At 33.7% G+C, this 9,886-nt stretch overlaps 3 protein-coding genes across 11 annotated transcripts; 1 reads left to right on the forward strand and 2 right to left on the reverse strand.

Annotated features, from left to right (window-relative positions):
* Positions 1 to 342: 342 nt before the first annotated feature.
* LOC107220512 (arfaptin-2) lies at positions 343 to 4,956 on the reverse strand. 4 transcript variants are annotated; one of them, XM_046736864.1, is made up of 7 exons: positions 4,927 to 4,956; positions 3,560 to 3,763; positions 3,283 to 3,453; positions 2,798 to 3,119; positions 2,534 to 2,711; positions 2,256 to 2,415; positions 343 to 1,577 (listed from the first exon to the last, which is right to left on the reverse strand). In XM_046736864.1, the coding sequence occupies exons 2-6, from the start codon at positions 3,756 to 3,758 to the stop codon at positions 2,263 to 2,265; spliced, it is 1,023 nt and encodes a 340-aa protein (XP_046592820.1). In that variant the 5' UTR covers positions 3,759 to 3,763; positions 4,927 to 4,956; the 3' UTR covers positions 343 to 1,577; positions 2,256 to 2,262. The 4 variants fall into 4 exon arrangements, with proteins under 4 accessions (XP_046592820.1, XP_015514624.2, XP_046592819.1 ...); XM_015659138.2 differs by having other exon boundaries at positions 4,606 to 4,946; XM_046736863.1 differs by lacking the exon at positions 4,927 to 4,956 and adding an exon at positions 4,061 to 4,085 and having other exon boundaries at positions 3,283 to 3,450.
* A 76-nt stretch (positions 4,957 to 5,032) lies between these two features.
* Positions 5,033 to 6,890, forward strand: LOC107220486 (DNA repair protein XRCC3). Of its 3 annotated transcripts, none has more exons than XM_046736865.1 (5): positions 5,033 to 5,329; positions 5,445 to 5,645; positions 5,997 to 6,136; positions 6,220 to 6,432; positions 6,654 to 6,890. In XM_046736865.1, exons 1-5 carry the CDS (start codon positions 5,155 to 5,157, stop codon positions 6,873 to 6,875), a joined length of 951 nt encoding a protein of 316 aa, XP_046592821.1. In that variant the 5' UTR covers positions 5,033 to 5,154; the 3' UTR covers positions 6,876 to 6,890. The 3 variants fall into 3 exon arrangements, with proteins under 3 accessions (XP_046592821.1, XP_015514584.2, XP_046592822.1); XM_015659098.2 differs by having other exon boundaries at positions 5,037 to 5,269; XM_046736866.1 differs by having other exon boundaries at positions 5,096 to 5,276.
* A 189-nt stretch (positions 6,891 to 7,079) lies between these two features.
* On the reverse strand, positions 7,080 to 9,732 carry LOC107220489 (RNA pseudouridylate synthase domain-containing protein 1). Of its 4 annotated transcripts, none has more exons than XM_046736868.1 (4): positions 9,245 to 9,719; positions 7,990 to 8,233; positions 7,359 to 7,635; positions 7,080 to 7,239 (listed from the first exon to the last, which is right to left on the reverse strand). In XM_046736868.1, exons 2-4 carry the CDS (start codon positions 8,207 to 8,209, stop codon positions 7,080 to 7,082), a joined length of 657 nt encoding a protein of 218 aa, XP_046592824.1. In that variant the 5' UTR covers positions 8,210 to 8,233; positions 9,245 to 9,719. The 4 variants fall into 4 exon arrangements, with proteins under 4 accessions (XP_046592824.1, XP_015514587.1, XP_046592825.1 ...); XM_015659101.2 differs by lacking the exon at positions 9,245 to 9,719 and adding an exon at positions 8,326 to 8,775; XM_046736869.1 differs by lacking the exon at positions 9,245 to 9,719 and adding an exon at positions 8,326 to 8,451 and having other exon boundaries at positions 7,990 to 8,250.
* Positions 9,733 to 9,886: the final 154 nt, after the last annotated feature.

A 9,886-nucleotide genomic window follows, 5' to 3' on the forward strand; every position in this document is an offset into this window, starting at 1 on the left:
TCGAAGAAAACATATAAACTGTCGAGCGCTACTATATAGCGTTCCGTTCGTTGCATAGAAAAATTATTATCTCTCTCCAACCGTCAGAATTGGATTTCTTACGTATTAATCAAATGGGAATTACAAAATCTCGATGTCGCACCTCTTAAAAAAATGGCACGGCGATTTCCTTTCACGAGGTTCAACATTATGTTATAAACTATGATTTCATGAAGCTGGAGATCGAAAAAAAAAATAGTTTTTGTTTTTTGAGGCAGTCTAATATATACTGTATATATACTAAGTATATCAGTATATATACTATATATATATATATATTATAATATATACTATATATACACTATGTATATACACTGTATATACTATACATATACTGTGTATATCCGTGACATATATAATATGCGTGCATATTATATAGAATGTAACTCGTTCGACTTTCAGAATCGCGATATCTCAGAAATGATGATTCTTAGGAAAAAAAGTATAGAGACCATTTTTGTGGATAATTTTATGATCTACAATTTTGGTTTAAGCTATTTTTTTGATAAAATTAACCGTTAACGAGAAAAATCGAAAAAACCAAAAATTTTGACCTTTGACCTTGAATAACTTTTTTAGCCACATGGTATCGATGGGGACTTTTTTGTTTTTCTTTATAATGGTAAACCCAAGGTCTCTACCAAAGTTCAGCTTTGTCGGAATTATTGTGGTTCGATCACTATTTTTATGTCTAAATTGACCGGACTATAAGTAAATGGTCTGATTATTTTATCACTCATGATCGCAACAGATTAGAAGAAAATGGCCAGGCAAGATCTAAAAAAAATTCAGTAATATAATATCATTACTAATGCATCCAAAATAATATAATCAATGTTTCATGCGCTATTTTTTTTATCACAATAGAAATGTAGAGCAAGAACAAATACACCAAGTTGCAACAGACACAAAATAAAAAAGATTACAGAGATATAGATCATTATTATCACGTCATTAAGCATTACTATTGTCATTTATTAAAATATATCGTACCCGAGGTATATTGAATGTCATGATTTTTAAGACATCAGATTTTAGAATTGTCGATTATTCAGGTTTAAATATTTAATCCTTTTTACAATGTGTCTTGCTGATAGTTCTAGTCACTTGAAAAAATTTAATTTTAAAGTTGGAAATTGTACACTATTTTCTGTTGTAAATCCTTGCATACCTAGCAAAGTATCCTCATCATATTTCACCACTTCAAAAGTTACAGGTTCAGTTACCAACCTGAAATACTAGTTCAAGATATGAGCATAGCATGTTATGGCTTGGAACGGTGAATTCAAGATTATTGATAATTGTGACATGAATAATTTCATGTCAAATTAAAATAGAATTCACTTGTGTTCCAGATATTATTTTAAGTTTTATATTTTTTAACCTATATGTATCATTGGACCTTACTGCATGGTATATGGCACAGCTTTCCCTTCAACTAAAAGGGTCTGGCAAACGAGAATATATCTCATTGTCTGGCACGAGGAATGCTGATGTAGATATCTCATCATAGGCATAACAATCGGACGTTTCCAACCCTGGAAATTATATGAAACATGTGATTATAACTTGGGGTACGCATAAATATTATATCAGTTCTCAGTTTCCATTTATAAAATTGTGACATCACTATATTAATAGAAATTTAGATATAAACTGTTCGAAAGCAGGTTGATATCATTTACAATCAGTAGTTGGAATAAAGTACAACGTGATTTTTATTATTCAATGTCATAAATAATAATGTGATGTTGGCTACATAAATGTTCAAAGTATACAACCGTACATGGACTGTAATACCACCACTACAAAGAACGTCATGCTGGGGAAACATTTGTATTTTATTAAGGATAAAAATTTAGTAACATACAATTCCTTGCCTTGGATTCGTATTGAATTAACAGAAACTTGTAATGTTACTTTCATAGTATATACGCATACATTATCGGTTACTAAATTTTCTACATGTTAAATTTCTTAAAGAATATACTTCCCAAAGAATTTCATGCATAGAAGTTACGTGCATTAATGATGATGAATACGTGTATCACATAACGCATAAAATATCTAATTATTTGGCAATAATATTGACGAGCTTTGAAAGTTATTTCGACAATTATGTTGTAAAATATGTTATATCATGCGTAATGATTATTATTTCTTATTGATAAAATATTCAATACCTTGATAGCTTTCATAACAATAATTATACATACTGTACATCTACTGCTCTAGCCAGGACGGTAGCGAAGAATTAGGAGATTTAACTTTGATGTTAAACTGCTTTAATGTGGCCTCCAATGCTGTTTGGTTCCCAGAAAAATAAGCCGACACGGCATTGTGAAACAGCAGCAACTGCTTGTGCATTACTTTGATCTGAAAAAGAATTAAAAGTAGAAACTGGGCAAATATTTTCGGTTTAGCCAGTATGCTAAATGCTAGCAAATTAAAATATGACGCTTTATCACATCTTCAATAATGAAGATAGCCATACCCTGTTTTCATCTAAAAACTTTAGTTTGATAGAGACGTCAGCTCGAAGCTTTTCAAAGTTCTGTTTATGCTGTTCATAATTTGCTTGTGCTTCTTCCATCTTAGCTGCACTGCTTGCATCTGTCTTTGCTGCGTGTGCCAGTGCTTCTAGATCCGTTCTATATGCGTCGTATTCTATCCTGTTAATTTTACATATCAATGACATTTTTCTGTTACTCAGATTCTCAGTCGCTGACACGAGATAAGTTGATATAATAATAATTACCTTGCTGTTTCATACTGACGAACAGTTAGCAGTGTGTCCTCAATTGTTTTGTTACAGAGAGTGTTAACGGACGAGACAAAAAAATTTAAGGCCCCTAGAAGTGTTTCTCCATTTTTAGTAAGGTTTCTTTGCGTTTCTGAATTGTAAAGAAACTCTTCTTGCAGTTCAGGCGATTTCTGTGCTAACTCTGAAAATGCTTCACCTAGCGCATGCTGGGTCTGTACAACATGATGAAAGTGAGATGCCAAGGCTCTTGATAATCGTAATACGTTACAGTACTTTTTCTGCGTGTCCCTCAAGACTTCAATCTGGGCTTCGAGCTCTGTAGAATACGAAAATAGAATCACTTCAGTATAAAATGTTTATGAATTTGTATAACTTTTTTAAATGTATCCCGTTTACTCTGTATGTTGAAAATATTGTTATAGTTTAACATTGGACAATAGACATGAAATATATTGCAAAAAAATTCAAATATGTTTTACCAGAATCGACTGTGCGCGATGTTTTACCAAGTTTCTCGTACATCAATTGCTTGGTGCACTTATAAGTGGAGATACTCCAGTTTCTAATACTTTCAATCTTGCTTTGAGCAGGGCGCAGTGTATGAGCATCACCATTCTGAAGCGGTGAACTAGGAGTAGTTACCGTCACTGCTGACAAGTGGTAACAGTTCATCATTTTTATTTTATAGACCGTACTAAGCAACTATAAAATTTGGTTTATAGAAATTCGTCCTTGCAGAGGAATTTATTGTCTTACAGTTTTGTGACGTTGGACTGCCTACGGGTAAATTAATGGTGGCAGGTCGCGGTGGGCCACTGGTATGATTGTTTGGGACATGAGGTGGTGGTGTTCCCGTGTGTACAGCATTTTCACTCTCGTTGAGGGATGGAGCATCCTTGAGCATTTCGTGAATGCTGCGTTCCATTCCACCTGGTGGTAAGGCCGTCTGTGACATTTTACCTTAAAATAATAAGATATATTTAATTGAAGTTCAGCATAAATATAATGTTACAAGCTACGTTATCACATTAAATAATCAGCTCAGTACTTTTCTGTATCTTTTTTAGTCTTAGGAGTGATCGAAATTAGAGTATTTGACATAAATTTCGTTTTAAGAGCCATAGATTTACCTGTTTACAGAATACGAACGATATATATAATTTCTACGAGCTAGATACAAGTGCGTTCCTATTATTGAATACAGAAATTGTTAGATTAAATATATAGATTCAGGGATGAGCATTTATTATTTCTCACTTTTTTTCATCTTTTTTCTTAGATGAAGTCTAAAAATATAAACAGCACCTTTTAAGTATCCATTCGCGTGAACTTAGAGCTGGTTAAAATATACGTGATTCGCAATTTTAGAGAGTTGATAGCTCAGATTATTAAAATTACTAATAGAACTGGTGCATGCATGTCAGTGATCACGTCACATCTGCAGCCTCCACAGGAACATTAAGCACTCTCTATGGTTTACACACATTAATGACACATTATAATCCTCAATTAATGATTACAGCAAGATTTGTAGTATTTAAACAGATATGGAGTAGAAAAGTATGCAATAAAAAAAATACATTCTTAAGCTCAATCCGCATGGCTGGTTAAATTGAATTACTCCCTAGTCTCAGAGGTGCATGGCTTGATATTGGAAAGATTTGCGTTTGTATCGCAATAATGCAGAATACGTCCGTACAAAAAAGGCAACGAAATTTCTTGTAACATTGCAACTACAGATATGTTCTACACATGAGAAATAACTTCGTCAAATGTAAAGTGTTTAGGATATGAAAAGTTACCTTTAAATCGTACGTTCGTTTTATTCGAAAGGGTAGTGGTGTCGATATCTCTGTCATACGCATCCGATTGTGGTTAAGAATTCGGTTAAACAATGTTATGACGTCATTATAAAAATCAAAAGGGGCGTAAATGCACCTGTCACTTCACACCTTGAGAATTCAAAACTAGTAATTAAATTAACTTTAGTAGTGTCTATTTATAAATGTATCGCGTTGTGTAAATTATACATCATTTACTGGATAAATATGCCTTGTCGGATCGTTATAAATTATTTATAAATTTATTGGATTTTAGCGCAGGTAGGTACCCACTGTACTCACGTACTCACTATACTTAACTATCCCTTGAAGTTTACCTTGGTTTGCCTCACGCTTGCACTGTGGCTACGTTCAAAATTGAGTCATATTTCTAGACTATAGGTTTTACATTTGTCCGGTTGGCAACGCGAAACATTTTCACATGTCATGACAACAATGTTTGTGCAATAATCAAAGAGAAACATTTTGAATTTACGGAATGAATAACCAGCGGAAAAAGAAAATTATGTTATGGAATACGAAGTTTTAGAATTAGCAACTGAGGAAGAATGTGATTCGTCAACTGTCTCAAAACGAAGTAGAAATTCTCCTCCTTCGCGAACGGCGAATGATCAGCTGCTTTTTGGTACTATGTGTGTCTTAAATCACAATACAGTTTTTGAACTACATTCGGTTGCAATTAAATGTACAATAACAAAATCTTAGTCTTCATTTTCACTTCATTTATTTATTATATTTTGCATTATGTCTGATAAGTGCTGCTTGTAATTTTTCAAAATCATGGGTATTGTATTTTTTAGGTAAAACAGTAAAATGCTTAGCAAGCGAGGAAAAATTTCTTTCTTTGGGATGCCCACACTTGGATTCAGTACTAAGGGGCGGTTTTGTCAACAGAGGCATTACACAAATTTATGGAGCAGCTGGTACTGGGAAAACTCAAATAGCCCTACAACTCTGTTTGACCGTTCAGCTTCCAATTGTGCACGGTGGTTATGAAGCTGGTAATCCAATTAATTTGTACCCAAGTGATATTTTCAACAATTAGATTCCATGTGAAGACTTATTTGTTCGAAACAGCCGTCCTGTATCCCGTGTGTTCATGGTGGTCTATTCATAACCTTGAATTACCAATTAAAATATAATAATATTAATAATAATGTTCACTGCGACATTGGAACAAATCCTTTTATATATGTATAAGCTTGGCCAAAAGGAATCCTTTCTGTGTACATTGCCTGATTTGTATCTCAATAGTAACGTCTACCAAATTTTAGTGTGCTGATAATGACATAGATGTATTTGAGATCTAATATAAAATTAAATATTATGTTAATAAATTTGTATTGTTTCAGGGGCAGTCTATATTTCTACAGAGGGAGCTTTCCCTTCGAGGCGTCTTCAGGAATTACTTCGTGAATCAAACCTCACGAAAAAGTTCAATGTCACTGCTGATATAATTTTTGTTACAAAGATACATGGCGAAAACACAATTGTAAACCTGAATAGAAAATTGCGTACTTATGAACACTAATTAAGTTTAGATATACTACTTAAACTGTCACTGAAATTTTTCAGCAAGAACTTGAGAACTGTATTGTTCAAAAAATCCCACATTTGATGGCTACCAGAAAAATCGGTCTGCTGATACTGGACTCTATTGCTGCACCTTACAGAGCGGGATATTCACTCAACACATTCGGAGATAGAGCAAAGAGTCTATGGAATATTGCCAATCAATTACACAATTTAGCCAGTCAATATAAGCTTACGGTTATTTGTATTAATCAGGTCAGTTTTCAATGATTTTACTAACTCGGAAATATAAATTAGCTTACAAACAAGTGGAAAAATTTGTTTACAAGTTTTTATTCTTGTGCTAAATAAAAAAAAATGCAATATTCTAGGGCTTTCAATACTTTTTACTTATAACAAATAATCTCTTTGTCAGAATTAAAAACAAAAACTTGAGTGCCGCTATGTGTTCGATAACTTATTGTTTTCATATACAGGTATCTGCAGCAATTTCATTCAACAATTCTGAAGCAATTCATCCTACAGAACAGCCAACACTAGGTATAACATGGGCTAATATGATAACAAACAATTTTTATCTATGTAGAATAGGTGACTGCCGTTACCTCTATACTATGCAGTCATCTTACCTTCCTCGCACCCATATTGAATACAGAATCACAGGTTCAGGAGTATCAGGTGTGTGTAAAAATAAATAATCTATATTATTTGTAGTTTTATTATATTATTTATTCTATTTCACCTTCAACAAACACGAAAAGTATTCAGTTCATTACTTGTTCGTCAATATGCTGCTCAATTACAGAAGTTCTGGATTGAAATAATAAAATTCGTACATTTCTATGTAACAAACATAAATTGTATTGATATGCTGTTTGAAGTCCAACGTTGAGTTTCATACGTTAGGACATGTCTGATGTGAGCTCGTCAATAGTTGCAAAAACGCTACTATCTAAAACTTGTAATGAATTTATTGGAATCCACCTATTCATTGCCTCTGAACTTGAGAATGGATCTGCTGTACTGACATCCAGATTTTCAACCTCGTTTTGTAGTATAAGTCTGGGATAGTTAAAAATAGGCATTCATAAGTACAAAAAAAATGTAATATTATTTTTTTATTTTTTTGGAATGCAAGGACATTTCATTACTTTTGTAAAAATAAAATGTAAATACGTCACCTAAACGAATGGAGAAATGTTCTATGCGGTTCTGTGTCTTGTCTTTCACTGTATGTATAATCCCCTATAATCGTGTGACCAATATGCGAACAGTGAACTCGCAACTGATGGCGGCGACCAGTCTTAGGGCAGAGCAATACTTTAGTTGCTGGTTTGCCGTTCCTAGTCCCTGTCTCAAGTACTAGTAACACTGTGCGCGAATCCCGAGGTCTTTCACAGAAGGCACTACCTCCTGTACACATTCTATGATTTCCATTCTTTTCGCGAATATCTTCTCCTGTAGATGTATAACTTAATTATTTGGTGCATTTTTTACCTATAGTTCATTAGTTAAATAGATTACATATATTTTAAATTTATAGTAAGTTTGATATACTTGCAGAAAAAGATGCAATCTTTATTCTATACTTTTTAATTGCTGCTTACTATTTAAAAAACAAATTGGTGCTGATTTTAGGTCAAATTAATATAGCTAGTCGTTTTTTAAATAAAATTTCATGGAGATAGTTTGTAAGTTCAAAAGTAAGCACGTTTTTAATATGTAGGATTCTACGTGTTTGCATTTTTTTTTTTTTTATTTTGTTTAACAGCAGTTTCAAACAGTTTGCAGGTAATTATTGAGGAAGCTAACCAATTGTTTCCGAAATGATAACATGACTTTTGTTTATATGTCCATGGACTAGAGCTAAATAGTATTTCTTTGCTTTTCTACTTTCAAAGGCAGTGGTGGCTGCTTTGGCAGCCTGCTTATTGAGAGCCAAGCAAATAACTCCGCTTGTAGCATAATCAAGTCGATGAACGAAATGAAATTCGTGCCGTAGCTCTGGATTGACCAGTTCAGGGAACATCATTTGTATTTCCGTTTGTAAGGTGGACTAAAAATTGTACAAATCTGTGAATAGACCGTAACCACGTTATATTTATTATCTGAATGTTATCCATTATATTTAATAATTAAATGAATTACTTTATAATTCCGGTTATTGCTGTTTATAACCAAATCATATGGCTTATTTACTACTAAGAAATTATTACTGCGATATAAAACGTCTAAGGTATTATTTTCGTTCCCTTCCATTCTACCTATATGAATGTACAAGTTTCTCAAAAATTTCCGTTACCACACTACAAGTTAAGGCTTCGTATTTTTAATTTTAAAGCGCTGTTTTAACAATTCTTTGCTTTGGTTATAACCACAAGTTTCTCTAACCGTCCTAGCCTCAACTGGAAACTGTCACAAACGAAAGATTGGGTCAATTTTGTGCAACTGAAATTTTAACCGATTAAATAATCGTTGGTCAAGTTTATTGCAGAAAACACAGAACATAAAAATACATTCGTTTCAAATATAGAATGATCCGTTTGATCAGAACATTTATAAAATCGACACTCGATTCAGTTTGTAGAATAAGCTGCCGTTACTAACCAGAAACGGTTGCCTCCTAGGTATGAATGCTCTATGCCTGGGTCTGGCGGAGCACAATAATAAATTAAAAACTATAGATCTAAATCTAATAACACAATAGATTTTGCTTCATTTACTTTTATTACATTTATTGTCGTACATGTAGTAGATCTAGAAACCTAAGTGACGGTACGGAACGTATATCACGAGGGTCACGATTAGAAATTATCTTCATTGTAATATGTCAGACGACTTCAGTCATAATAAATACACTACGTATGAAAAATTTCAAGGTTTAAATGATCTCTCAAATGAAAAATAGATTTGCAAATGCCAGTTGAACACTTTTGGCCTTCAGTTTAGGCTTATGTTCAGACCAACACGTTAAAAATACTTCCATCATGCGTGAAAATTTGGGGTTAGTAAGTTGTGCAAAAAAAAAATAAAAAAATTATCGAATAAGAAATTGAATGCACATTACGTGACTTTATGCCGACTGGATACCTTCGCCACACCACGCTTTACGCAGTCGTACAAAGAATCGCGTGTGCATGTGTCGTAAGGCAATTTGAGGGATTTTTTTTATCCGGAACCGGCAGGAATCGGTCACTGAGCACTCGACAAAGTATGCGGGAATTGCGCACAAATTTGAGCAGGATAACCACCACTGATCTCTATATGACACTATAGAGATCAGTGATAGCCACCGTTCGAGCATAGTGAACAAGGCGTTCGAGTAAATTCGAGCGTGGTCGAGCAGCTAAACTGCAACCTTTGAAGCAGAGGACCCAATAATCTCTGGACGACCACACAGCGACGTAAACAAACGACGGTAGTGCGGCGTTGCCACGTCTTGCGTGACTTTAAAACCAGAATGAAATCAATATTTAATACTTATTTTTAATAATCGAAACAACCAAAAAAATTAGTGCAAAATGTAATTCTAAATTGATTGTACATCTTATCATTATTTGTGATCTATATAAGGATGGTTTTGAATATGTTTTTTATGCCTGTTTCTCGCTTGACCTACTCTACGCCGTTGTCTATGCTATAGCCGACGGAAACCTGGTTACTGTGTTTCCTGTGCTGTAAGCACGGACTCGGCTGTAAGCTTGATTTT

The sequence above is a fragment of the Neodiprion lecontei genome, chromosome 4, assembly GCF_021901455.1.
Source record: "Neodiprion lecontei isolate iyNeoLeco1 chromosome 4, iyNeoLeco1.1, whole genome shotgun sequence".
NCBI lineage: Eukaryota > Metazoa > Arthropoda > Insecta > Hymenoptera > Diprionidae > Neodiprion > Neodiprion lecontei.

Bases quoted from the DNA above. Each gene is read 5' to 3' on its own strand.
- LOC107220489 (XM_015659101.2), bottom strand. From the start codon at position 8,436: ATGGAAGGGAACGAAAATAATACCTTAGACGTTTTATATCGCAGTAAT. The intron at 7,636-7,989 runs GTTAGCTTCCTC...ATACATCTACAG, and splicing joins TATCATTTCGGAAACAATTG to GAGAAGATATTCGCGAAAAG. The intron at 7,240-7,358 runs GTGACGTATTTA...TAACTATCCCAG, and splicing joins ACATTTCTCCATTCGTTTAG to ACTTATACTACAAAACGAGG.
- LOC107220486 (XM_046736865.1), top strand. From the start codon at position 5,155: ATGGAATACGAAGTTTTAGAATTAGCAACTGAGGAAGAATGTGATTCG. The intron at 5,330-5,444 runs GTACAATAACAA...TGTATTTTTTAG, and splicing joins ACATTCGGTTGCAATTAAAT to GTAAAACAGTAAAATGCTTA. The intron at 6,433-6,653 runs GTCAGTTTTCAA...TTTCATATACAG, and splicing joins CGGTTATTTGTATTAATCAG to GTATCTGCAGCAATTTCATT.
- LOC107220512 (XM_046736862.1), bottom strand. The intron at 2,712-2,797 runs GTAATTATTATT...TAAAATTAACAG, and splicing joins CGTCAGTATGAAACAGCAAG to GATAGAATACGACGCATATA. The intron at 2,416-2,533 runs GTATGGCTATCT...ATTCTTTTTCAG, and splicing joins AGTTTTTAGATGAAAACAGG to ATCAAAGTAATGCACAAGCA.